Here is a 27,748-nt window from a genome sequence, read left to right on the forward strand (position 1 = left end):
TCCTGGTACATGGAGGGGGCTGCACACAGATTAGCATCTTCTTTCCTGCCAGATGCAAGCCAGCTGCAGGAATCAGGACCCTCCTGAGGCTTGAAACTGAACTCACCTCCTGGGTCCACTCTTTCCAGATGTGTACTGCCTTCTGCAGAAATGGCTGCATCCCCTATAAAAGCTTGTGAGTTTCCTTTTTTTTTTTTTCTCTTGCTTTTTAGGGCCACATTTGCAGCATACGGAAGTTCCCAGGCTAGGGGTAGAATCAGAGCTGCAGCTGTTGGCCACAGCCACAGCCATACCAGATCTGAGCCATATCTGTGACTTACTCCACAGCTCATGGCAACGCCATATCCTTAACTCCATGAATGAGGCCACGGATCGAACCTGCATTCTCATGGATATGAATCAGGTTCTTAACCCACTGAACCACAACAGGAACTTCTAATTTTTTTTTTAATTTTTATTTTTGGCTGTAGCTGTGGCAGGCAGAAGTTCCTGGGCCAGGAATCGAACCTGTGCCACAGCAGTGAACAGAACCACAGCAATGACAATGCTAGGTCCTTAACCCACTGAGCCACCAGGGAACTCCGTGAGTTTTGTTTTTTAAGCGGGTGTCTGCCAGACTCTTGCCAGCCTCATGTCTATCCAGGGCCATGCCTGGACCTAGGCAGGTGATGGTCAGGCTGGCATCCCCACCCCTCTGCCAGCTGAAGGTATCCAGAGCCCCAGGCTTGCTGACTCCCCACGCCCCTTGCCAATGGCATTTGAAGGTCAGCCATGTTTCCACTTCCTCTATGCATGCTGCCACCTTAACTCTTTCTGAGCTTTTTGGGAAGGGTATTTCCCTAGACTTTCCCTACCACCTCTGTGGACCATGTCAGTGGGCACAGCAACCATCAGGAAGAGCTGGCGGGTGATGCTTTTATGGGGATGAAGGCCAAGGATTAGAGTTGGCAGAAGGGACTGGAACATCTCACAAGTTCAGTAGGAGCTGACCTGAGGCAGTAGAAGACTTGTTGTGTGACTTTGGCAAGACCCTTTCCCTCTCGGGCCTCAGTTTCCTCATCTGTAAAATGGAGACACTGGACCAGATCATGAGCCCCAAGGATGCTCCCAATTTTAACATTCTTAGTCTCATGGTTGGGATCAATTATACATTTTTACTCTGTTACTGACACAGAAAAAAATGTATACGTTTTCCAAGTGTGTGTGAATTCTATGTCTAATATTTCTGAGGTCCTGCCTGGACCCTGTCAATATTTCCATGGAATCCAAGGGCCATGAACCATGTGTTTGTGTCACTCCCTCCCCAATTCATATGTTGAATCCTAACCCCCCATGTGATGGTATTAAGAGGTAGGACTTTGGGGAGGCACCTAGATCACAAAGTCATCATGAATGGAAATAGTGTCCTTATCAAAGAAATTCCAAGAGCTCCCTTGCTCCTTTACCATACGAGGGCATAGTGAAAAGACAGTCAAAGACCAGGAGGAGGGAGCTTATCAGACAGTGAATTTGCTAGTGCCTTGACCTTGACCTTCCTACCCTCCAGAACTATGTGAAATACATGTTTGTAATTTAAGCCAGTGAGTCTATAGTATTTTTGTTATAGCAGCCCAAAATGACTAAGAAACAAGTTTTCGGCAAGACTTGGGGTCTCACTTGTGTTAACTAGTGATGGTTTTGTGTAAGAGCTGCACTGGGATTCCAATAAATATGTTCCCTGATGACCTTCAATTTCACCTTTCCGTTTGCTCTGCTTTCTCATCTGTATAAAGGGACTGACATTCTCGTGCCTGGCCCATTGTGGGTGCTGAATCAGTTCCTGCTGTCTCCCCTCTGCCCATCCAAATTGGGGAGAGCAGTCCAAGCTAAACCCCAGGCAAATGGCTGTTCCTTCTTTCAGGGTCCTCCTCAGACTCAAGTCAAGAGGAAGACAAAGTCAACAAATGTCACTTTAATTCCAATATCTTTATCAAGTGCCAGGGACACAATGCTGGGGAAGAAAACCCAATAGCATTCCAGTTTAGTAGGCTTAACACATAAGTAACAGAAACTGACTAGGTTCAGTTTAAAAAGAGAGACTGGCCAACCACAAGACATCTTCTTAGAGTAGGATTAGCCCAAAAGGTGATTAATAAATAGGAAGGAGCATCCTAGGAGGATCTCAGGGCAGAAGAAACCACCTTGTGAGCAGATGTGTCCATTGTAGGGAAATGGACAAAGATGGAGTGTTTGGGGGTGGAGGCACCAGCAAAAGGATGCTGACAAAGGTTCACAAAGAAAGAGAGTTCCCACTACGGCTCAGTGGTTAACAAATCCAACTAGGAACCATGAGGTTGTGGGTTCAATCCCTGGCCTTGCTCAGTGGGTTAAGGATCTGGTGTTTCTGTGAGCTGTGGTGTAGGTTGCAGACGTGGCTCTGATCCCATGTTGCTGTGGCTCTGGTGTAGGCCAGTAGCTACGGCTCCAATTAGACTCCTAGCCTGGGAATCTCCATATGCCATGGAAGTGGCCCTAGAAAAGGCAAAAAGACAAAAAAAAAGGAGAAATAATTGTTGGGATTTCCTTCCTGTGCCATCTCAGGAAACAACACAGGGAAATAAGCCCCAGTGTCTGATCCCCAAGAGCTTATTGGAAAACTAATAATGGATCTAAAGTCTAAGTCCTGGCTCCACCACTAACATTTGTGTGATATTGGGCCAATTACTCCCTTCCCAGGATCTTAGTTTCCCTATCTGTAAGATAAGAGTGATGGGATAGAATGATTAGTACTGTCAGAAGTTATGACTGTGATGCTGTAACTATTCTGGTAATTAAAGTGAAGTTGGAGAGTTACCTCTTTTATACATTTGAGGGTTCTCTTCTATTCTAATATAAGCATCTAAGGCTATACACTTCCCTCTAAGAACTGCTTTAACTGCATCCCATAGATTTTGAGGTACTGCTTTGTCATTTTCATTCATTCTATTAATTTCACAGATGAGGATATTGTAGCCAGAGAGGAGAAAATGTCGCCCCTCAGAAAAAGGTCACACAGCAGTTAATAGCAGAGCAAAAACAACTCTGACTTTTCCCTTCTGACTTAAAAAAAAAAAAATCCCAGAGTACTAATGTTCTGGTGAGATGCACCAGAGGTTCTGACAAACTTTCATTAGAACTACATTTTAAAAACATAGATTGTAACTATTTAAAAAAACTATCATGCAGCTGGGCATATTCAAGGGTACATTGTATCCTGATTTTGACAGTTAGAATCCACTAATGTGTTCACTTTGGCTGCTAGTTCATCCTGCTTCTGTGCTGACTTTGACTTAAAATTGCTCCTGCACACTCCATTACCTTGAACAGCACCTTAAGTTTGTCAGGCTAGCCGGTTTAAGAAAAAAATTATCACCTGCAATTACTTGTCTATTTGCTTCATGCCTTTTTTTTTTTGGACATTGTGCAATCAAATCAAATTCAGAAATTGTGGGGATGCAGTGATTACTCACATTCTTTGATTTCAAATTTGGTGCTCATTGAAATTTTCTCATTGCTTTCACTGACTTACTTTGTAATAGATAAGTGCCATAAAATTGAACTTGTAAAATACATTTATAGTAATAAAGTACCAGCTTTATCTGTTTTGTCCTTTATCTGTCTTATCGACAAAAGACTTGGCTTTAAAAAAATTCTGCTGCTAAAATGCTACCCTTGCCTACATTTTCCTGCCTCCCCAGACACTGACATGGCTGCAGTATTTTTCATTCACCATGTACCTGCAGATGTCTGCTGTGGCATGTGCACAGCCTGAGGGCTAGTCTCAGTTCTTCCTTCTAGTCAGCGTCTACTCTCAGATCTCATTTCCCTCTGCTGCCGAAAGAAGAGGTAAGACTGTCTGATGTCTGAAGTCCTTGCTAGCTCGGACATTGAGATTCTTTGAGTTGGAGCTAGGGTATAAGGCATGGGGGGATGTGAGAGCTGTTCAGGCAGCTGATGAAAGGAGAGAACCAAATGGAGCTGGAATGTGAAGGCTGGTCTTCATAAAGGCAAAGGGAAGAAGCTGCAAGTGATTTCTCACAGCCAGCGTACTGACATCGAAGTACCATATTCGGTCTCCATGTGTGCCCTGCCAGGATCACGTCTCCATCCTGCTCTATGCCCAGAAGGTGGATGATGCAAATGAACTACAATGGCAGGCTCTCTGTTGGCCAGTTTCCTATTGATTTCAGCCAATGAGAGATGCTGGAAGGAAATCTCAAGCAACGGGAAGAGTGAGGACAGGGTATTTATTCCTCCCCTCCTTCCCAGGTCATCAAGAATTGGCTGCACCCTCTCCCAAGGGCAACAGCTCCCTAGCATTAATAGCCAGGGGTATTACACCATTCTTTGTCACCTTTCCCAAACCCTGCCTTTGTCTTTGTAACAGTCCTTTCATTAAACCCTTCTCCCATTACCCATGTTGAGTGTGCCATCTGTTTCTCGTTGGGACCCATTGATTTAGGCTCTCCCAGGCGCCTCATCTGAATTTGGGAACTTTTCCAAAGCAGTCTCTCAGGGATTTGGGGTGGAAGTCAGAGCCTGGGGTAGAAAGTGAGTGGAGGCAGCCACATGGACACAGAGCAGGATCAGGTCTGACCATGGAGGGTGGCAGAAGGAGGAGCCCAGGGCTGGGACCAGATGGGGTTGCCCTGCCCACGCCTACTGCACAGGGTCCTGGCCCTGCTCCCTCCCACTCACAGCCTTGTTTCTCCTCTGAAACCCTGGAACACCTGTGATGCTAAACTCAGGGCACTGTATGGCCCTAAAATGACACGTGTTATGTGCTCCACTGCACCCTTGCTGTTCAAGCTCTCTGAGCTCACTGGAGGCCAGGAGCAGGTACCAGAAAGGCTCCATGGCAAACCAGGGAGAAGAAGGGCAGCGGGACTTCTTGCAATAGCTGGTGGGGGGGATGGGAGGAAGGGCAGAATTACCTGCTGGAAAAATTGACTGTGCCTTTTCCTCCTTATACTCCTGATGGCAAGCTCATCCCTTCTTCCTGGAAAAGGCAGAGAAATTCTTCTGAGATCTGTCCGGGGTCTAGGTTCTTATCTGACAGTGAGAAGAGGGAACAGAGGATGGTCATAGCATCTTTGAGTTTCAAGGGCTACCCTACATGTGCTTCCATGCAGATTTTTTGGGGAAGTTTTGGCCCATCCAAACACTATAATGGAGGAGTTCCATTAGCCGCTGTCGGGGCTCAGCAGTAATGAACCTGACTAGTATCCATGAGGACGTGGGTTTGATTCCTGGCCTCCCCTCGGTGGGTTAAGGATCTGGTGTTGCCATGAGCTGTGGTATAGGCTGATGTGGCTCAGATCCCGTGTTGCTATGGGTATGGCATAGGCCTCAGCTGCAGCTCCAATTCAACTCCTAGCCTGAGAACTTCCATAATGCTGCAGGTGCAGCCCTAAAAAGCAAAAAAACAGAAACAAAAACTATGGTGGAGTCATCTGAAGGGGTCTGAGGGAGAGGAGGAAGGGAGTGGGTGCTTCACCAGGAAATGGGGTGTCACCCTTCCTGGGGAGGTGGGAGGCCTGGAGGTCAGAGGGGTGATGCCAGATGGCCACACAGGTCCCCCAGCCTCTAGGGCAGTGGGGGGCGGGGGCTCAAGGGGCAAGCCCACCCCACAATAAGGGGTGGGTGGCAGCATCATGTAGCCAAAGGAGCAACTGAGGCTTCCATGGATGTGGTCTTGCCCCTCCCCCCTACCATTCCAAGGACGAAGCATTGGAGTTTCTATATAACCCAGTGGCACCCCACAGAACCCCAGTAATGACTGATCAAAACTGTCCAAATTTTGGAAGTTCCTCTGTGGTGCAGCAGGTTAAGGATCTGGTGTTGAAGCTATGGGGCAGGTCACAACTGTGGCTCGGGTTTGACCCCTGGCCCAGGAACTTCCAAATGCCACAGGTGTGGCTAAAAAAATCCCTAAACCAAAAAAACTTTCCCCCTTTCAGAGTCAGATTTGACTCCTTTAAGAAAAGTAAGGACATAGAATATTTTTTCCCCTTTATTTTAGGGCCGTGCCCTTGGCACATGGAGGTTCCCAGGCCAGGGGTCGAATCAGAGCTGCAGCTGCCATCCTACGCCACAGCCACAGCAATGCGGGATCCAAGCCGCATCTGTGACCTAGGCCACAGCTTGGGGCTGTTGCCCACTGAGCGAGGCCAGGGATTGAACCTGTATCCTCATGGGTACTGGTTGGGTTCTTAACCCCCTGATCTACAACGGGAATTCCCAAGGACATAGAATGTTTTACTTGCCCACAATGCCCTTCAAATTCCACAGAGGAGTGTCGCATGGGTCAGCCCGGGGGCTTTCAAGTGACATCATTCTCAGACGAAGGGGGATGTTACCCTGAGCTGGTGCATGCCAGCATCTCTCTGAATAAAAGGGGGATTCACACAGCTCACCCAGGCCCTGACCCTGCTCCCTCAGATGCTCACCCCGACACCCACTCAGCACACACCCCGATACTCATATGTGTTTTGGGGGCTTATGAAAACGATCCCCCTTGTCGTGGAATCATTTTCACCCCACAGCTTCTTTGGCTCCCCACGGGTATACCTTCTTCCTCTGGGCACTTAGCTCACCTCCGCTGGGTCACTGTATTTTTCTCAGCCCTCTTCACTCTGTCCCTCAGTGTTCTGCCTCTTTTAGCCACGCCGGCCCCTCACCTGTTTAGGCGGACTGGCCCCAGCTTTGTTGGGACTGAAACCACGGGGCACCGAGGCTCTGCACATGTCCGGGATCCCTCCTCCTCATCAGGGCCACATGCAGCCCTGACCCACCTCTGCCACTCAAAAGCTGTGCCACCCTCAGGCAAGTTACTTAACCTCTCTGAGGGCAAGAACTGCTGGCCAGCAGAGGGCAGAGGACTGGCTGTGTGCAGGGAGGGGTCTTTCCCTGCCCATTAACAGCATCAAGCAGGAAGGTCTCAATGACCTGTGTCTTGAGTCTCAGGCACGGGGGAACCTGCGAGTGATCAGGCAGAGCAGCAAAGCTGGCTCCCATCCAAGGGGGGAAGTCTCTGGATGTCCCACACCATAGACTCAGAGGCCACAGATCAACGGCTCCCTGTGGCCTTTGCTTACTATGGAAGCCCAGGCCCCAGCCTCGCGGTTTCCCAACCTCGGCAATATCTGCACTTGGGGCCAGATAACCCTGTCATTGGAAGGGGAGGGGCCGTCCTGGGCACTGCAGGATGTTTAGGGGCACCCCGGCCTCTACCCACTAGATGCCTATAGCACCCTGCCTCCTCCAAGCTGCGACAACCAAAAATATCTCCAGACATTGCCAACCAGAACCACTGCTCTAGATGAATGAAATGACAGTTGCAAGAGGCAGAGCTTGGGGCGAATCTATAGCTTCTAAAGGCACCACAGGCAATTCTGATCCAAGTCAGAATGCAGAGCCGCCCCTCCCCCCACCCTGGTGCCACTTCTCTCCCAGTCTTGTCCTGAGCTTCAGGCCCCTCATACCAACCCAAGGTAGACCCCTGATGTCACCTTTAACTCATCAGGGTCAACTATTCATGCTCTGTCCCCTCACCCTCTACCCTGCTCCAGGGGTTGGAGGAGAGAAAAGCCAGGATCTAAACAGCTGGGGAACGTCCATCACCTCCTGACTGATGCTCTGGGCTCAGCCTTGATGGGAGCAGAAGGTGCTGGCCTTCCAGTGGTCCAGATTTTAATACCGAACTTTTGGGTAATTTATGGCATTTTGAGGCACTTTGCAGGCAATGGGCTTCTGAATGAAGGCAGGGCAGCAGGATTCTGGGCTGGAAGCAGAAAGGCGGAGGAAGTGATGCTGGCCATTGGGGTGGTGAGAGGTGAGAGCATGGGCTGAAGGTTGAGGCCTGGGAGAGCTCAGTCTGCGTGGAAGAAATGGCAGGGCCTGGCCAGCTCGGACATTGGGCCTCGGCGTGCCCTTCCCCTAGTCAGCGCTGGGCAGCCTTCTGGCCTCTGTGAAGACAACCTCCAGAGGACAGCCCTAACTGGCCCACAGCCTCTTCTCTGCACCCCCATACTCCAGATCACGTCCCCATACTGTTCTTCATAACACCTGTCAGTTGCCCTTCTAGTAGTTATTTATGTATGTATGTATCTGTCTTTTCAGGGCTGCACCCACGGCATACGGAGGTTCCCAGGCTAGGGATCGAATTGGAGCTGTAGCCACTGGCCTACACCATAGCCACACAGGATCCGAGCTGCATCTATGACCAATGCCACAGCTCATGGCAATGTCGGATGCTTAACCCACTGAATGAGGCCAGGAATCGAACCTGCGTCCTCATGGATACCAGTCAGACTCATTTCTGCTGAGCCATGACAGGAACTCCCCAGTTATACATTTATTGGTGTGATTGTCTGATTACGATTACTGTTTGCCTCGCCCACCAGAGTCTAACCTCAGAGAGGCTGGGGACCGTGTAGGGTTTGCTTGTGGTGCCCACCCCTGGATGTAGCAGGTGGGACGCAGTCTTTACCTGTGGAAGGAGGGAATGAATGAATGAATGCGAAGCTGCCTCCATCACCTTGAGGACAGGGGCAGAGGGACAGAGGTAGGGGTGGAGAAAGGAGGCAGCACTTCTGTTTGGAGCCGGATTATCTGTCAATCTTCACTTAGCCAGTTACTAGTTGTGTGCCTTTGGGCAGCTTGCTTAACTTCTCTGAGCCTGCATGAGATGGGAATGGTGATAGAGCCTATATCCCAGACTGATGGAAGGATGAAATGACATCAGTTTTGGCCTGGAGTCAGTAGCCCGGTAAAGATTCAGAGGGAGCACTGCACATTCCCAAAGGCGGAGAGTTCAGGCAGAGGAAAGGCAAGGGGACGGCTCAGAGACAGGGGTGTGCCCAGGGTGTCTGCAGAACCTCCAAGTAGCCAGGGCGGCTGGCGCAGAGTGAGCAAGAGGCAAAGAGGAGCAGGTGATTTCACGGAGGTGAGGCGACAAGTTGCTTTTGTTTTATTTTTACCGTGTTTACATGATTTTTGTGGTTGGCTTCTTTGTATGGATAGGTACTGACTTCCTGTTTGTTGCTGATGCAAATTACCCCTCACATAATAGTGCATGAGAAAAAAAGGCAATTTAAGGGAACATAAAGGGAATACAGCACAGTCCACAAATAGACCAAATTTGTAAGGTCTGCCCTTGGATGACTGAACATTTGGGAAATGAGGAAGGTAGGTCTCTCTCCCCACTACTCGCTCAGCACAAGGAGGTGTGGAATTCTGACGCTGATGCTTCATTGATAACCTTGAGTGAACCTGACTCTGATCTCAGAACTTCCCAGCAGGTAGGTCCTGGTCACATCTTCCACCCGCCCCTTCCCTGTACAGATGGAGACACTGAGGCCCCGGGGTGGGGGTGGGGAGACATGCTGATGGGTTGGGAGGAAGAACTGGTCATAGTTTCTGTCTGATCGCCTCTGCTGTCTCCACCCCGAATCCAGGGATTCAAACACAAGTGTTTGTAGAGACCCCTTGGTAGGTTGAGTCTAGGGAAAATGGTGCCCATCTGGGCTCTGAGGACCCTTCTCTGTCTTCAGGCACAGCCCCACGTGGACAGGATGTCTATGTGCCCACCAGGGACTGGGGGAAGCAGACAAGGAGGGCCGGGGAGGGGGCTGCGGACCCAGGGGTCTGTTCCCGTGGCTGCCTGGGTGGGTGGGCAGGACCCAGTTGTGTTCTGGTCTAGCTGGGATGTAATGGGGTGTGGGGACCTGGAGGTCCCTCCCATGCCAGACAGAATGGGGACTTCCCCTCCCTGGCCACCAGCATGGGCAGACGTTTTTAGCCATGGTACTGTTTGCCCCCTTCTGGTAACCGCCCCTTGGAATTGGTCCTTAATCTGTCCGGGTCAAGGGACCAGTGGGTGAATTCTGATGGTGCGTGGAGCCAGTGCCTCTTCACATCTGCTTCTGCTCCTGCCACCCGTTGCCTTTAGTCACATCGTCATAGGATGGTGGAGGTGTCATCGGAGACGCCCTGAGCTCCAATAGCATGTCAGGGCCAAGGGACAGGTCATCCTTCTGCAAAAGAAGAGCCACCATCCCTGCTGCTCACATACACGGAGAGAGTGGTGGTTGACAAAGCCCTTCCCAGCGGCTCACTTGTTGGAGTGTTGAGTCCCCATGAAGGTGGGGGAACTGAGGCTCGAGAGATGGAGGGACTTCCAGGAGGCCAGTGTGTGACTCCCTCCCCCTCCCTGATCCAGGGAGAGGCTGGGGAAGGGGCAGGGAGGCAGTGGACCTGGCCCTCATGCCAGGCCCCCGACCCATATGCTACTGAACCCCCCACACCACTCACCCCGTCCCCTTCCCCCAGGGCTGGGCCAGCTGATACATCAAGGTCCCTTGAGGCTAGAATGCATTCTAGGGGCAGGTCTAATCCTGCAGAGTCTTTGTCCTTGAGTGTGACAGGAAGCTGCAGGGCTTGTCCTTGGCCACAGTTCCCAGATGCAGGGGGCTCAGAGGCCTTGGGCTTTCATCCACTTACTGTTCTGTCGCCATGGGGAGTCACTTAACCCTTCTGAGCCTCATTCTTCCTCTTAGAAATGGGAAAGCTGAACCTGCCTCTCTGGGTGGTCGTGAGGTTCAAGGAGGTGTCTGTGTCCTCACCCTTGAACCTGTGACCATGTTAGATTACACAGCAAAAGGGAATGAAGGTTGCCAATCAGGTGAAGGTTGGGAAGGGGAGAGTGTTTTGGATTCTCTGGGTGGGACAACATTGTCCCAGGGGTCCTCCACAGAATAAGAGGGAGACAGGAGGGAGATATCAGAGGATGCTGGGCTGCTGGCTTTGACGAGGGAGGAAGGGAACGTGGGTGACCTCTAGAAGCTGGGAAAGGCGAGGAGACAGACTCTCCACCAGACCCTCCAGAAAGGAAGGCAGCCTGGCCCACACAGTTTGATTTTAGCCCAGTGAGACCTGCTGCAAACGCTGACCTCGGAAATGTCAGATAATGCATTTGTGTCATTTGATGTTATGCTCCTTTGTTACAGCAGCAATGGGAGACTGATACAGCCGCCTGCAGCACTCAGCACAGTGCCCTGCACTTGGTAAATTCCTGTCGCCAGGATGAACAATTTTAAGGTTCCCTGTCCTTAAAAGTGGCGTGGACTGGGGGTTTGGGATGGAAATGTTCTAAAATTAGGTTGTGATGATGGTTGTGCAACTATAAATATAATAGAATTCATTGTGCTATTATTTTTAAAAAGCGGAGTGGGTGTCAGCGACTCAAGGGCCCTTCCAGCTCTCTGACAACTTAGTAAGACTTCTTGCCAGACAGGCAGTGACTAGGACAACTTATTTGCTTGGTGTTAGATAAAACTCAAGCCTAAAGTCATATCAGCGTTATGTGAAAATTCAGTGGCTGGATGTCCTATGAAAACAATTGCAGTGCTAAAGCTGCCAAATTATAGGGAATTTAGAACATGTCTTAAAATAGTGTCCTAAAGTTAAGATTATAGTATGAATTTTTTTTCCTTTAAAAAAAAAATGAGCCTGGGAAATCCCTTTGTGATTGGAGAGAGACTTGTCTTTGATTTCCAAACCTATCTGGCCACAGCCTGCTGTTCTGCCATCCCCTAAGTTCACAAAAGTGTGGGCGAGACACACCTCGGGCTGAGCCCTGGATGTCCTTATGGCTGTTTGATCTTTGAAACTGATGTGACCTCTCTAGGTCTCGGTTTAATTATTTATGGAATGGGGGAGTCAGTACCTACCTCGGAGGGTGGTTGGGAAGATGAGAAGTCATGCTTCTCTAAAGTACCTGCCTGGTACCCCTGAGGTGCTCAGTCCCTGTGATCCCGGCCCCACTGGCTCTCATCACAGCCACACCTCACCACATGCTGCAACTGACAGCCTTTCCTGGCCTGTTTCTCAGCCATTGCACCTGCTGGTCCTTCTCCCATCTTTTTTTGGGGGGGGTGTTTTTTTGGGCTTTTTTGGGGGGAACACACCCTTGGCATATGGAGGTTCCCAGACTAGGGGTCGAATCAAATCACAGCCACAGCAGTGCCAGATCCAGACGAGCCTAGCTAGGGATTGAACCCTCATCCTCATGGATACTAGCTGGGTTCATTACTGCTGAGACACAATGGGAACTCCCCACTGTCCTGTCATACCTGTGGTCTGGGTCTGGATCCTGCCAACTTCCATGGATCTCCCCCAAGAGATCACAGGGGGTGGGCAGAACATAGCAACCCATTGTTTGGAGTGTCCATGGCCTTGTCCTCTTCAATGGCCCCACATTTTTCACTTCGAATTGGCACTGTCCCTCCTCCCATGCTTCTCTCCTCTACCAGACTGTGGGTGGCCTCTGTTTGTGGTCCCACTTAGTAAATGCCTGGCTACACTCCCTCTGCCTGATGCTCCCCTTCCCCAGCCCTCTGTAGCCTTGCTTCCCATCTCCCGAAGGCCCTCACCTCTGCAGCCAGGCGGGTATCCCTATAGGCCAGGATGGCCATGAGCCCCGGCAGGAAGACCTCCAGGCAGGTGATGCAGAGCAGGGCCAGCACCAGCCTCTGGATGTGGACCTGGGAGGGAGAGAGGGGAGGAGAGGCAGGTGAAGCCTCCCTGGCATCTGCGTCCATCCCATGGGCATGGGCAGGCGTCAGACCCTCCAGCAAGGACAGTGGGACATCCACTCTTCCAGATGTGCCCGGGGAGGCAGGGTGGGGCTCCTGGGGGCTGGGATGGGGTCTGTCTCAGTCACTGGTCCACGCCCAGCACTTGGCACCCATGGGTCCTTGGTGCGTAGTGTTTGAGGACTGGAGAATTATGTGGTTCCCTGGTAGAATGGCAGGTGGTAGGACTCACCCACCCCCTTTATTTTTATTTTTATTTTTCACTTTTTTAGGGCTGCACCCGCAGCATATGGAGGTTCCCAGGCTAAGGGTCTAATTGGAGCTACTGCTGCTGGCTTATGCCAGAGCCACAGCAACGCCAGATCCAAGCCAAGTCTGCAACCTACACCACAGCTCATGGCAATGCCGGATCCCCAACCTACTGAGCAAGGCCAGGGATCGAACCCTCATCCTCATGGATACTAGTTGGATTCATTCTGCTGCGCCATGATGGGAACTCCTCACCCACCCCCTTTAGATACTGAGGCTTGAAGATGGAAGCATCTCTCATTGCTGGGGAGTGGATGAGGGGCTGAGGCTACCATGCAGCTGGGATGCCTCCCGGGACCACAGGCATTCAGTGGGCAGTGTGTGTGTATACGTGTGTGTGTGTGCGTGCACGCGTGTGTGCTCACACCTGCGTGTGCATGTGGAGGGTGATAAGGAATAGGGAACCACCATGGGCAGAACCCCTGGAACCTGGCCCTGACATCACCCATGTGGAACGGCTGGTCCATCTTCTGCTTCCCAGACAGTGGCAGTGAAAAGAGCAGCAGGCTTGAAGTTGTAGACCCTGCTGTGTCCTCACTGACCCCCTGCCTTGCCGTGCGGCCTTGGTCCACTACATTAGCCTCTCTGGACGTCAAGGTTCACTCCCGTAAACTGAGGGTAACCAAGTGGACTCAGCCAACTCTGCAAGGCTGTTGTGAGACTCATGATCATGGGGTCCCTGGGGCTATGGTGTTTCAAAAGTCTTGAACAGGGAAACAGCAACCCTAGATCATGGTCCTGAATTTGCTGCCAACTCGCTGTTCAACTGCGGTCAGGCACCCCCATCCTGAGCTCAGTTTCATCAACTATTAAAGCCCTGTCTGGCTCCCTGATGCTCACCAGCGAGAAGGCTGGGATCCCCCCTGTACCTGCATCTGGTTGGGGGGATGGGCTGGGAACAGATCCACCAAGGGCCCCACCGCCTGTGCTGGGCTCCAGAAGAGAGTTTCTGAGAGCTGGAAGCTTCCTCTTGGCCAAGGTCAAGGCAGCGCCCTCTCAGGAGTCAGAGGACCCCTGGGGCCTGGGCACTCACTGTGTCGTTGGGGTATGGTTTCCAGACAGGGAAGTCAAATGGGCTCTCCAGAAAGAGATCCTTGGCGATGACAAAGAGGCCACAGAGCACACAGAAGAAGCTGATGGCATTTGCTGTCAGGCACGCCGCCTATAAGCAAAAAAAAAAAGTGACAACCGGAGTCCAAAGGTCAGAGATGAGTCCTCGGTCCTCCACGCAGGCCAGCCAGTAGCTCACTTTGTGACCTCAGGAAAATGCTGCCTGTCTCTGGGCCAGAGGTTCACCCACACACAGCTTTCTGAGCTGGCTGACCACGAGGAGCCCCCAACTGGCCCTCACTTTCTATGGGATGGGACCCAGAGAATGCAAGGACCACCTCTGGATCCACAGGCTTTGCAATAAGGAAGATGCCCCCACCCCCTGCCCTGCCGTCTTTCTCTCCAAGCTGTTCCCAGTCATCCTGGCAGCAGATATGCTAACTGATCAGAGTCTCGACACCCAAATGGCCCCCCTGACCCAGGTGGGATGAGCCCCGAAGATGCCCTATCTTCACTCACTCAGGTCACCCCCTTCCCCACCCACCATGGCCCCGGAAATGCCTCATTCGTCATTGTCTTGGGTCTCGCCTTATTCCATGGGATTCTTGCCAAGTGCAAACCCCTATAACGGGGAAAGGGTATAAACATAAGGCACCCCAACCCCTCATGCTAGAGTGGATTTCTCTGCAACGAGAGGCTCCCTGCGCTCAGGTGTAGGAAGGGGTAGGCTTATGGGTCTGGAAGGGGCCCAGCCCAGGAGGAATGGCCAGGTTTCTGCCAAGCGTCCCTGCCTCTGCTGGGTAAGTGGCACAACATGCTTTTGATGGCTTCACCCCAAGAAGGCAGGGGGCAGCCAGTCCAGCCCGGTCTGGGAGGCACGAATGTGAGCCGACCTTGGCGCTTGACCGAGATGAGTTTTGCACACGTCCTGGCTGAACGAGCTCGGATGCACCACACCCTGCCCCATACTCCACGCCCTCAGCCCCAGCGAAGACTGCTCCTGAGGACAGAGGGCGGTGGGGAGAGCCAGAGCATAAGCCAGGGAGGAGCAAGGGACATGCCTGGGCTGCCCTGCCCCTCGGGGAGAGGGAGGTGGTGGGAAGTGGAGAAGCTGGATGGCGAGTCTTCCCTTTTTTCCATCAGATCCTGTGAATTCACAGAAGAGACAGGCCATCCCCGTTCATCAGCAATGGGAGGCATGAATGTGGACCCAGCCAGGGCTTGGGGGTGGAGGGGGTGCTGAGGCCATGACACAGGGTGGATGGGATGGTCCTTCCCGCCCCCATCCACCTCCATCCACTCGGGCTCATGTGGGTGCCCACTCTGTGCCTCCCTGGGCTGCCTCGGGCTAGAAAGATGCTCAGGCAGTTGCTGCCCAAGCTTAGCGCCTGAGAGAGAAAGGAGACAGAGAAGTCCTAGGAGCTGTGGGGACACAGGAGCCAGCCAGGGCGGGTCAGGGAAGACTGCCTGGAGGAGGAAGCATGTAAAGTGCGCCTTGAAGAATGATCAGGAGGAAGTCAAAGCCAGGAGAACATGTGCAGTGGGGAGAGGCAAGGTGCCTGGGCACAAGACAGCACAGAGCACAGGGGGGACCACTTGTGTCCAGCTGGCGCTTAGAGGTGAGACGTATATGGAAACCCAGCTGCGGTCCAGCCTGCAGGCAGGTAGACTTGCTGATGTTGGAGGCAAGCCTTGGGTGGGGTGGGGTAGGGAGGACGATGGCGGGGCCCAGGGGGGCCAAGGTAGGGCTGGCAGAACAATCTCCAAGGCTACCATCAACATGCTGGATGACGCCTGCCTCTAGGCCAGAACCGGGGTGGGGAGAGGGCAGCAGGTGGAGAGAAAGGCGGGAGTCAGGGTGTGAGGTCAGACCTCCAGGAAGGGGGACCATTCAGCCCAGACGCCCTCTGCTGTCCCAGAGGCTGGTGCCCAGGTCTAGCAAATCCTGGAGAGATGCCTCTTGAGTCCCCCCCTCCAAACGATGCCCGTTGAAAAGTCACCCCAGGCTTGGGATGGAAGGGAACACTCTCAACGCTGTGACTTACCAGGTAATTTTTCTGAAATGTCTCCATTGTTATCGCCAAGATCCCTGAAATGAGAAACTGTGGACCAGATTTGAAACAGTCATAAGAGAGAAGCTGGGGTTCCTTGAAACTCACACATTCTCTTCCTGCTATTCTCTTAGAAAATCAGTCTCTGGTGGCTGGTGGGGCAGAGAACACCATTCCTCCAACAAAGGGAGCTCACCCTGCCCACAGATCACGCTCCAGCCAGGCTGGTCTTCCCTGTGTGCACGGGCCTTCCCTCCTGGGCTCAAGAATGCCCTCCTGGTCCCCTTGCTTCCCCCTTTTACCAGCCCAGACCCTCCCGTGGGGATCAGCTGCACTGCCCCCTTTGCACCGACCCATGCTCCTTTCCTGGATCCTATCGTTTGGAGGATATTCACTCTTGGTTCTGGGGTCTCTGGTGTTTTTCTGCAATTATTCTGTCACATGTGCACTGAGCGCCTGCTATGCACCAGTTGAGGCGATGCAGAGATGGTTCCCTTCCCTATGCACTGAAAGCTCTGGGGGGCGAGGTGCAGAGGGGAAAGAGGACTGAAGTGACAGCAGGAAGAGTTGAGACACCTGCCTGAGGGGTGCTGAGGAGCTGGGATTTGGTGTGTGAGTGGGACCCCGCCAGGACGGGGGGGTGGGGGGTGGGGAGGATACCCTGGAGGGCCTCCAGGAAGGGGCTCCCTGCCCTTCTCTCATCGCCTGCCCTGGCTGATGGCCTTGGGAGGACCGGAGCTGGGCCTTACATCCTTGTGCCCTGCAGCTGGACCCTGACAGAGACTTTGGGCGCCAGGGATGGGTGGCTGGATCCGGAGGTGCCTGGCTGCCCAGAAGCCTGAAGAAGCTGCAGGTGGCTCCCCAGCTCATGTTCACCCTCCTCTCTGCTGGGCCCCCGTGTGAATTAGGAGACGGCACTACTTCCAGTGTGACCAAGAGAGCAGAGGCAGAGCTGGGAGGACTGAGAAAGGCGCTGAGGCTGCTGTCCTCCTACTGGCTCCTTCTGCCCCAGCCTGCATCCGGTTCCTAGGGTCGCCAGCTCTCCCTACCCCCACTGGGCCAATGTTTTGGCCTCTACTCACAGAAGCAGCCCCCCAGAACGGGTACCAAGACTTCAGCACCACCAGGTGAAGGCTCTGGACGATGGCGGTCAGGTAACCCCCAAGGAACACGTACAGCAGAGCGACGACAACGTGGCAGGCCTGGGCAGGAGAGGGGCAGGTGACTGGCCCTAAAGGAGGTCGTTGGGATTCTGGACCAGCTGGCTGAACAGCAGCCCACGTTCCACCTTCTAAGGTTCCTGATAGGTCTGCAAGGAATGACCACTCCTCGGAAGGCAGGTGGCAATCACATAACCACCCGTGGCCATGCCAGTGCCTCCGCGGGTAGTGGCAGAGGCTGGTGGGGGGGGGTGGGGAAAAGAAGGGAAGGGGAGGAAACTTCTGCTGAGGACTCCCCGTGAGCCCACACTGAGCCAGTGTTGGTGTCGGTGTAGACAGCTTCTCCCAGCCCTCAGTGGCTTCTTAAATTTTGTTGAAGCCATTTTTTTTTTTTTTTTTTTAATTTTTAGGGCTGCACATAGGGCACGTGGAAGTTCCCGGGCTGGAGGTCAAATGAGAGCTACAGCTGCTGGCCTACACTGCAGCCACAGCCACAGCCACGCCAGATCTGAGCTGCGTCTGCAACATACAACACAGCTCATGGCAATGCTGGGTCCCCGACCCACTGAGCGAGGCCAGGGGTGGAACCCGCATCCTCATGGAAACTAGTTGGGTTCGTTTCCACTGCACCACAAGGAGGACTCCCTGGAAAGCGTTTTAAGCAGGGCAGCTGGAGGCTTTCTCATCCCCCTCCATCCTCAGGGCTCCCCACACCCCTCCTCCCATGAGCCCCCTCTGCTCCCTTCCCCTCCTTCCACCCCAGGGCCCCAGGAGATGGACACTCACCCCCAGCTCCTTGAGACGGCGGCTCCTCCTCCTGGGCTTCTCCTGGGGCGGGACTTTCTGGGGTTGATCTGTCTGGCCAGGCTGGGGGTGGCTGAGGCCCTGCCACGGAGGGAGCCCTCCAGCTCCAGACCTGGGGGTAACTGTGGCTGCTCGATTGGCTTCTGTTGCCATGACTCAGGCCAAGGACCCTGGCTGCCGGCCAAGGAGAAAGCCCGGGTTAGAACTGGTGTCATTTCTTGGTCTCATGCCCGGGTGAGACTCAGTGCCTGTCAGCTTTGGCTTCTGGGCCAGGGCCTTCCAGAACTGGGGCTGCCCTGCACAGCAGCCCCTGACCTTGATCTGACCTGTAATGAGCTGGGGATGGGGAGAAGCTGACTCAGAGCCTCCATGGGGCTGCAGGGACGCAGTTCCTTCTGGGGCAGGAAAACAAGGACCAGACTAACTTCTCAACCAAGGCAAGACAGACCACACCCAAACTGCTGTTTGATGAGAGCCTGCAGATTAGAAGGTCGGGGCAGGTGGGGGAAACTTTGTAACCAGTCGTCATCTACTGGCCCAAGATGGGAAGGCAGGTGGGAATCAATTGTCCTACCAGCTGGGGCCAGAAAACCAATATTAACGGTGACAGCAAGTCAACATTTACACCTGCTTTCTCTGTTCTAGGCACGGGGATGAGCTTTGCCATGCCCAACCTGATTTTATCCTCATCCCAACCCTATGGGGTAACTACTGTTTCTTGTTCCTATTTTGCAGGTGAGACTCAGAGAGGTTGAGGCACTTGCCCAAGGTCACACAGCCAGTAAATGACTGGGCCGGGACTCAAAGCCCAGCAGATTGATTCCAGAGCTGGTGGGCTTCAAGCCTTCAGGCACTGTTGCCCCAATGGAAAAGGAATATTCTGGATGTTTTAATGGGCATGAAAAAGGGGTTGGGAGAAAACACTGCAGGAGGCTGCAAGATTCACTTGCTAAGGGGCCGGGTCATTGCATCCTATGTTGATGGGCTGTGGGGCATATCAGGGCTTAGGGGTGGCCTGGGAGGGGGTTATAGGGGTTTATAGGGGAGCTGGTGGGAATTGTCTCCATGAGGACCAGGCTAATGAGCAAATCCTTTAAAGGGATTAGGCTGTTTCACTCTTTCTAGTGAAAAGAAAAGGGAGCCACATTCCCCTTGATTTTCATTTGACTACAAATTCAGGAGGTCCTGTTTGAGCACCCACATTATGCAGTTTTCCTGCCACAGAGGTAGGGATCGGGGGAGAGGGAAAGAGCCCTGGGAGGCTGGGGGGGACAAGCAGCCCGGGTGACTGAATCCTGGACAGTGAGCCCTTCAGAGCCAAAGGTCCTGATGGGGCCTCAGGGTTGGTGAGGACCAGCTCTGTGTAGGCACTGTGTGTGGAGGTATTTTTGCATGCTGATCTCCCTCGATCCCCAGGAAGTTGGCTCTATTCCATAGAAGAGGAAACAGAGGCTCAGAGAGGTCAAGGGCCTTGGCCAAAATCACACAGCAAGGAAGTACCTGGGATGGGAACCATGCTTGGTCTGACCCCAGAGCTCTGTGCCCAGGCTGCTGGGATGTGTGATTAAAATCTCCGCCAACCTGGGGCAGCAGACAGCCCCTGATGTAGTGAGGATGCTTGGGGAGGCTGGGCCTCCCTCCTTCCTGGGATCCAGAAGCAGAACTCAGAGACACAAGAGTCTGCACGAGTCTTTTTTCCAGGATCTGACCTAGCTCGGAGTGGGAATCCATGCCTCTCTCAATTCCCAGCTCTTGGGACATAGCTGGCTGGACTGAGATAAGTGTGGGTAGCAGAGGCCAGGACCAAGCAGCCACTGGCTATAACCGGGTTTTCCCATGAACCTGGACTTGAGCCTGGATCCTACTGGGAAGCACAGAGGAAGACTTCTTGGCAGAGGCATCTTGGGATGGAACAAGTTGTCCAGGGAGATAGTAAGTGCCTGGTCACTGCATGTGTGCCTCTACCTCCAGAGTCACGGCACTGAGAGTGAATCAAATATCCATTCAGGAGTTGGAGTCAAGACGTCAGAGTAACCTTTCTCAAAGCATGTTCCATGGAACACTGGTCCTGACAGATCAGTAGCTGAAGGGTTCCAACATCAAATAAGTTTGAGAAACCTGGATATCTTCTCCCCCCCCCCCCCCTTATGAGCATATGGAAGATTCTGAGAATTCCTATAGTGGAACACTCTATTTTGTTTGTTTGTTTATTTATTTATTTTTCCTATTTTAATATTAAGGGCATTTCCTAAACTTAATTGGCCATGGAAATTGTTTCCCTCATAGTCCAATGACTCTACTCACTTGGTGCTCGGTGGGGAATGTTTCTGGGCAAAGTGGCCTTAAACTTATAGACTTTAAATTGTGATCTTTTCCTGACCTTCTTTGCCCTCCTTTTAGTTTTCTTATGTGCATCTCCGCGGTGGGGGTGGGGATTGGACTATGGCCTCCAGGGTCAATTCCAACTCTTGATAACGCTCTCACGGGACAGAGGAACTTTATACAGCAAGAGGGGACAGAGGCTCAGAGGACAGACTCAGATAACCAGCAGGGAAAATTCCCCTGTTTGGAAGCCACGTTCCTGCTCTCTGGGAAGGGCTTGGACCTTGGATCCTTGGGCAGATTGCACCCTGTTGCCCAGTCGTCCTGCCCGCGACACTCCCGGAGCCCATGGCAGGGCTGCTTGGACGTGGAGGCAGCTGATGAGGGGAGGGAGCAGGAGACTGTTGTGAGTCGTGGAAGAAATATTTTTAGCCTTGACCCCTCCCTAGTCCCCTCAGTCAGCTCAGGACTCATGAGCCCAGCCAGCCTGCCACCCCCAGGGAACCAGAACATACACCCTTTGCTCCTTTGGCTCCTGGAGGGCAGGGCAGGTGGGGACAGAGGGGGCAGGACCCTCCTGTGCAGAGTGGACCAGATCCCCAGCACCAGAAGTGGACAAGCCTGGGCCAGATCCTGGCTCTGTTCCCGTGAGCTTTGATCGTGGGCAGGCTGATTCCATGTCAGCACCTTAGTCTCCTTACCTGTCACGTAAGGAGTGCGGAATGGGGCCAGAGTTGTGAGGATAAAATGGGATTATGTCTGCAGTGTGCAAGGCCTGGCACAGAGCAAGTACTCACTAAACATTGGCCAGTACCACCTCCAGCCTGCCGCATGCCTGGAAGGCTGCCACTAGCTCCATTTTGTCCTGTCTGGTTCTCTGTTAAGACCTGACACGTCCTGATCTCCTCATTGGAAGGGGTGGTCACGGAGGGAGAGGGTGTGAGAGCCCTGGGCTCTGGGGAAAGGTGGGGCGGGGTGTGGAAAGGGCAGAAGAGCACTGTTGGCACTGAACTAACAGTCTGGGCTTGCTATGGAGTCCTGAGCTCACCATCACAGCGACCCAGGCAGCCGTAAGATTGTCCGTGGGAATTTACGGGCGAGCAGGTGCAGAAAACCTGTGACCCTAAGCAGACCGTACTGTACCATGGAGACCTAGAGGACAGGGTGAGCTTCTGAGGGTGTGTGTGTGTGTGTGTGTGTGTGTGTGCGTGCACGCCCACATGCACGCATGTGCATATCAAGCAGAGAAAGGCAGATTTAAGAGGTACCAAGTAATAGAAGGGCTGGTGGGGGGCCAGGGACCATTCATAGAGGATCAGAGTTCATTAGATGCTAGTTAGAAAAGAGCTACCATGAAGGTACCAAAGCCAGCCTCCCCCTAGGGCGTTAGGACCAAGTCCAGATGCAGAGGTCACCTTCCAGGAGCTAGGGGCCCTGCGGGAAATGGAGGCCTCTGCTCTGGGATGGAGTCAGGATGCCTGGATTCCAGCCTGGTCCTGAGTAGTGCTTTCCCTTCCTCTCTCTGGGGCTCTGTGTCCTCAAAATTGTCTCTGTGTGTGTTTCTGGGATTGAGTAGAAATGGCCAAAGCCCCTCCCAGTTCCAGGGGTCAGTGACTGGCAGCAGATCAGAGCTCTAGGAAGTAAATTCCTCCCTGGGGTAGATATTGCTGGTGCCCCCCACCTCCTAGATCCTCTTTCCTGGGGGCGAGGGTGCCCATTTCCAGCTGCCATAATTGTTGGCTGCTAAGGGCTCACAGATGCTCCCTTTAAATTCAATGTTTAAATGACACTCCCTCGCCCCACGCCTGTAGCCCATGAATGGTTGGCATGAGGGTACAAACGGCTGACCTCCTTGCCTTCATGGGTGGGACTAAACCTGTGCTTCTGAATCCCTTGCCAGTGGGATCCGGCTCAAGCGAGTGGGCGACTGAAGCCACCTCTGTCCTTGGCTTTCTTTCCTTTGCCCTGTTGCTTCCCTGGTCTTCTCCTGAAAGGGGTCCCTCCTAAGTCAGTTGCGCAAAATCCTTGCCTCAGGCTCTGCTTCTAGATAACCTGCTGGAAGATACTCCCTCCTTATTTCTGCCATGGGGACCACTCACCTGGCCCTGGGACCTCTGTTCTGAGCGTCCAGCTGTGATGTGCCCTCTGGATCCGCCTCCGTCCCAGGGAAGCAGGCTCAGAAGATCAGAACATCTTTACAACATTAGACTTTGGATATTTTCCCTCCTGACCCCACCTCCTGCTTCCTGCCCCAGCGGCACATAAGCTGTCCACGTCTCTCCCATCCCCCAGCCCCGGCCTTCCCCACCCCCCACCTCTGCCAGGTAACCTCTCAGCACCTTCCCCTTGTGTCTCCTTATGGTTGCAGTTTTTCTTCAGAGGGTAAAATGTTGACAATCATGCAGGACAGGCGGGGTGAAGATGACTGCCTTCTTCACAGAGGCAGAGGTGAGTCTTTGAAAGACTTTTTAGGGAGTTCCTGCTGTGGCCTAGTGGGTTAAGAACCCAACGTAGTGTCGGTGAGGATGTGGTTTGGATCCCTGGCCTTGCTCAGTGGGTTAAGGATCAAGTGTTGCTGCAGCTGTGCTGTAGGTCACAGATGGGGCTCAGATCTGGCATTGCTGTGGCTGTGGTGCAGGCTGACAACGGTAGCCCCCATTCCACCCCTAGCCTGGGAACTTCCACATGCTGCAGGTATGGTCCTAAAAATTAAATAAAATAACATTAAAAAAAACCATAAAATAAAATAAAATACTTTTTAATTTTGGAAAATTCAATATATCACAAAATAGAGAGAATGGCCCCGTCAACTGTCTGGGACCCCCATGTGTCCCCCAAAGACTGTTGTCAACTCTTGGACTGTCTTGTTTATCTATTCTTACCCCTTCTTCCCACCAGGAAGCAAAGCTTGGACATCCTATTGTTTTATTTGTAGACATTTTAGTATTATCTTTAAAAGATAAGGGCTCTTGGAGCTCCCACTGTGCCTTAGCAGGTTACTAACCCAACTAGTATCCATGAGGATGTGGGTTCGATCCCTGGCCTTACTCAGTGGGTTAAGGGTCTGGTGTTGCCATGAGCTGTGTTGTAGATCACAGACATGGCTCAGATCTGGTGTTGCTGTGGCTCTGATGTAGGCTGGTGGCTGCAGCTTTGACTCGACCCCTAGCCTGGGAATTTCCACATGCCTCAGTTGTGGCCCTAAAACGCCAAAGGAAAAAAAAAAAAAGACCAATTAAACAAACAAATAAAAGATGAGGACTTTTTAATTGGAAAGTGCCTGGGGCAGGGATTGAACCTGGGCCACAGCTGGGATCAGAGCCACAGCAGTGACAATGCCAGATCCTTAACCCGCTGAGCCACCAAGGAACTCCGATAAGGACTCTTTATGAACACATGTCACAAATGAAAAAATAAAAAAAGAGTGAAGTCCTTGTTCTCCATGAGGCTTGTTTGGGGCCACAAAAGCCCTGCAGCCCCCAGAGCTCCATGTTGGAGAAGATAATATACTTGTGGAGCAAAGAAGTCAGGAGTCAGAAAAACTCTTAATCTCCCAGTTTTTGCCGTTTCCTAGATAGCAAATATCTACTCAGGGTTCAGATTTCTCTGTCTCATCAGTGTCTTGTGAACTTTGATTTGCTCAGATCTAGGCGTGGCCCAAGAGCTGCCTGGGGCTGATCCAGGGACGTGTGTCACTCTGCCTGGCTCCCTGTCCCCTAGCTGCCCAGACCTTGGTGCCTGAGCTCTGGGAGGTGAGCACGCCCTCAACCCCGGTGGAGGAGGGATGGGTAGGCTCTGACCTAAGCTCCAATCCGGGGCTCTTCCTTTTCCCTCTGGCTTCTCTCTCTGTGTTGTTATGGCTGGGGGCACTGGGGGGCTGGGGGCTGTGATGCAGAACCCAGTGGCCACCCTGGATCACCACACGAGCCACCACCCACCAGCCTCAGAGCTGACTGTGGGCCCAGGCTGCCTGAGTTCAAACTTGATTCGACGACATCATAGGGGCGAGACCTAGGGTGAGTTATTTAACTTCTCTGGGCCTCAGTTTTCCCCTCTGAAAGATGGGTATAATAATACCTTATGCAGTTACTACAGGGTTAAGTGAGTGAGAGTCTGTTGATTTTTTTTTTTTTTTTTTTTTTTTTTTTTAGGGCCATAGCTGTGGTATATGGACGTTCCCAGGCTAGGGGTCAAATTGGAGCTGTAGCTGCTGGCCTATGCCTCAGCCAGAGCAATGCCAGATCTGAGCCATGTCTGCCACCTACACCACAGCTCATGGCAACACCAGATCCTTAGCCCACCGAGTGAGGCCAGCGATCGAACCTGCGTCCTCATGGATACTAGTCAGGTTCGTTGCCACTGAGCCACAATGGGAACTCTGTGTCAAATTTTTTAAGTGATGCCTGGTGAGGATCAGGTGCCAGATAATCACTGCTCACTCTCGGGGGTCAGTCAGGCTCCACTGTCATGTACCCTCTGCATCAGACACACAACCAGTTAGGGAGCAACCCCCCACACTCACTTAACTGCCACTCACCTGTCACTCACCTTCCCTCAGGTCTGCTGAACTGGACAGACTCTGGAAGGTCCATTGCCCCTAAAGCCATCTCCTGCCCCACACAGTCTCTGGGGCACACACCCTGGGACCTCCTGTAACGTGGGGCTCACCTGCCATTATCTACATTGCACCTGCTCATCACCCATGACCTTAGTAGTTCATGGGGTGAAATTTTTTCAGAGCCTGTGGTTTTTTTTTTTTTTTTACTGGGTTAGAGGTTCCTACTGCATCACTTTTAGTTACAGACAATGTACAACACGCATAACACAAACCACCTCGGAACTGTGTTCCTTAACTGTCCCACTCCTTCATAAAGGCTTTAATGAGCACTTACAACTGGCCAGGCACCAGGACATGCGCTGGGGTCCAGGACGGAAGAAGACACTGGGAGGAGCTGGGAGGCTCTGGGTGGCAGAAAAACGACCCCCAGAGATGTCCTCGTCCCAACCCCTGGAACCTGTGACTATGCCACCATCCACACTAAAAGGACTTTGCAGATGTGATTAAGTCGAGTCTTGAGACGGGGAGATTGTCCTGGCTTGCCTGGTGAGCCCTGGGTAATCACGAGAGTCCTTATAAGAGGAGAGAAGGAGGATCAGAGTCAGTGAGAGAGAAATTTGAAGGGGCCAGGCTGCTGGCTTTGGAGATGAAGGAGGGATCAGAAGCCAAGGAATGAGGCAGCCCCTAGAAGCTAGAAAAGGCGAGAAGTGGATTCTTCTCCAGAGTCTCCCCAGGAAACTCAGCCCTGCCAACACCTGAAACAATTGAAAATATGATGAGATGTCACTTCTGTAACCACACTGTTAAATGAGACTGTATCTTGCTACCAGACTTACTCAGGAGACTCTCTCCCTGGCTGGCTCTGAAGACATAACTGGCCATGGGCTAGGACCCAGGTTTTTTGCGTGTCCATCTTGAGAAATCTTTTGCTTATCCCAAAGTACCAAAGAGCTGAAGATATTTTCCGTTTTTTTTTGTTGGTTGGTTTGTTTTGTTTTTCATTTATGGCTGCATGTGTAAGAATATAGAAGTTCCTGGGCCTGGGATTGAATCTGAGCTTCAGCTGCAACCTATACCACAGCTGTGGCAATGCTGGATCCTTTAACCCACTGTGCTGGGCTGGGGATAAAATCCAAGCCTCTACAGTGACCCAAGCTGCTGCAGTTGGATTCCTAATCCACTGCATCACAGTGGAAACTCCCCCACCCACCCACCCTTTTTTTTTGTCTTTTTGCCATTTCTTGGGCTGCTCCCACGGCATATGGAGGTTCCCAGGCTAGGGGTCGACTCAGAGCTGTAGCCCCTGGCCTACGCCAGAGCCACAGCAACCTGGGCTCCGAGCCATGTCTGCAACCTACACCAAAGCTCACAGCAACGCCAGATCCTTAACCCAGTGAGCAAGGCCAGGGATCGAACACACAATCTCATGGTTCCTAGTCAGATTTGTTAACCATTGAGCCACGACGGGAACCCCCCCCCTTTTTTTCTGCCTTTTCATCTTTTTTCTTTTTTTTTTTTTTAGGGCTGCACCTAAGGGATATGGAAGTTCCCAGGCTAGTGGTCTAATCGGAGCTACATCTGCTGGCCTATGCCACAGCCACAGCAACGCAGGATCCAAGACTCGTTTGAGATCTACACCACAGCTCATGGCAATGCCGGATCCTCAACCCACTGAACAAAGCCAGGGATCAAACCTGCAACTCATGGTTCCTAGTTGGATTTGTTTCCACTGTGCTATGATGGGAACTCCACTTTTCTTTCTTTCTTTCTTTTTTTAAGAAGCTTGTTCTAGTTTTGAAATTTAGGTCTGTGATCCATCTTGAGTTAATTTTTATATGGTGTGATGTAGTAGTTGTGGTTCTTCTTTTTTTTTTTCTAACCAAATCCAATTGCTCCAGCACCATTCATTGAAAAGAACATTTTTGTCCACTGAATTGCAGTGGAGTCTTTGTTATAAGTCAAGTGAACTGTATGGGTGTGTCTGAATTCTATTCTACAGATTTAATTGTCTATGCACTAAAACTAGGCTGTCTTGGTGATTATGCTGTCTTGGTTATTACTGCTTTATAGTAAGTTTTGAAACCTGGTAGTTTTAAGTCCTCCAACTTTGTTTTTCTTTAAGGCTTTCTTAGACATTTTAGTTCCTTTGACTTTTCATATGAATTTTAGAATTAGTGTGTTGATTCCACCTTCCCCACCTCCATAAACTGTTGGAATTCTGAATGGGATTGTATTAAATCTATAGACAAATTTTGGAGGTAAATGACATTTTAACAAAAATTCGTGCTTCCCAATCCACAGAGCATAGCTCCTCATTCATTTAGATGGTCATTAATGGCTCAGTACTATTTTGTAGTTTTCAGAATTCTTCTGTTTCTTCATGTCAATTTCTTCTCTAGCTCCCGTTTGCTCTCAGTGATGGAAAAACTAATTTTACCAATTAGGGATAACTCAGTCACTTCTCATGACTTCCAGTCCACAAGCATGACTGTTTCTTGGTGGTCTTTCATGGCAACCCCTGCCTCCACTCTTATTTACTTAAAAATTTCAAACAACCCGCACTGCACGTCAGCCCTCTCCGCCTCTGGTGCTTTCCTCCTGGGGACACTGGAAGCTTTCTGATGTTTTCCTTCATACTTAATGTGGGCGTGCGGGGCCCCATGTCGTGTCACCAGGCATGGCCCTTGGCCATCTCAACTCCACATTCCGGCTCCATGCTGTCTGGCCATGGGGCATCTCTAGGGGCCTTGCAATCTCCTTTGCTTACAGCCTGGGATGTGAAGAAGCATCTAGCTCTTATATTCCAACTAACTGATGTGTGGTTTTGGCCCCATTTCTGAGGGACTTAGTCAGCAAGGCACAGAGGATGGTAATTCCAGC

At 51.9% G+C, this 27,748-nt stretch overlaps 1 protein-coding gene across 1 annotated transcript; it reads right to left on the minus strand.

Moving 5' to 3' along the window:
- Nucleotides 1-8,976: 8,976 nt before the first annotated feature.
- On the minus strand, nt 8,977-27,530 carry MS4A10 (membrane spanning 4-domains A10). The gene is made up of 9 exons (XM_047774293.1): nt 27,431-27,530; nt 21,125-21,265; nt 20,594-20,687; nt 17,971-18,162; nt 17,107-17,422; nt 16,019-16,075; nt 13,957-14,085; nt 12,453-12,563; nt 8,977-10,055 (listed from the first exon to the last, which is right to left on the minus strand). The coding sequence occupies exons 1-9, from the start codon at nt 27,528-27,530 to the stop codon at nt 9,933-9,935; spliced, it is 1,263 nt and encodes a 420-aa protein (XP_047630249.1). The 3' UTR covers nt 8,977-9,932.
- Nucleotides 27,531-27,748: the final 218 nt, after the last annotated feature.

The sequence above is a fragment of the Phacochoerus africanus genome, chromosome 4, assembly GCF_016906955.1.
Source record: "Phacochoerus africanus isolate WHEZ1 chromosome 4, ROS_Pafr_v1, whole genome shotgun sequence".
In the NCBI taxonomy this organism is placed as follows: domain Eukaryota; kingdom Metazoa; phylum Chordata; class Mammalia; order Artiodactyla; family Suidae; genus Phacochoerus; species Phacochoerus africanus.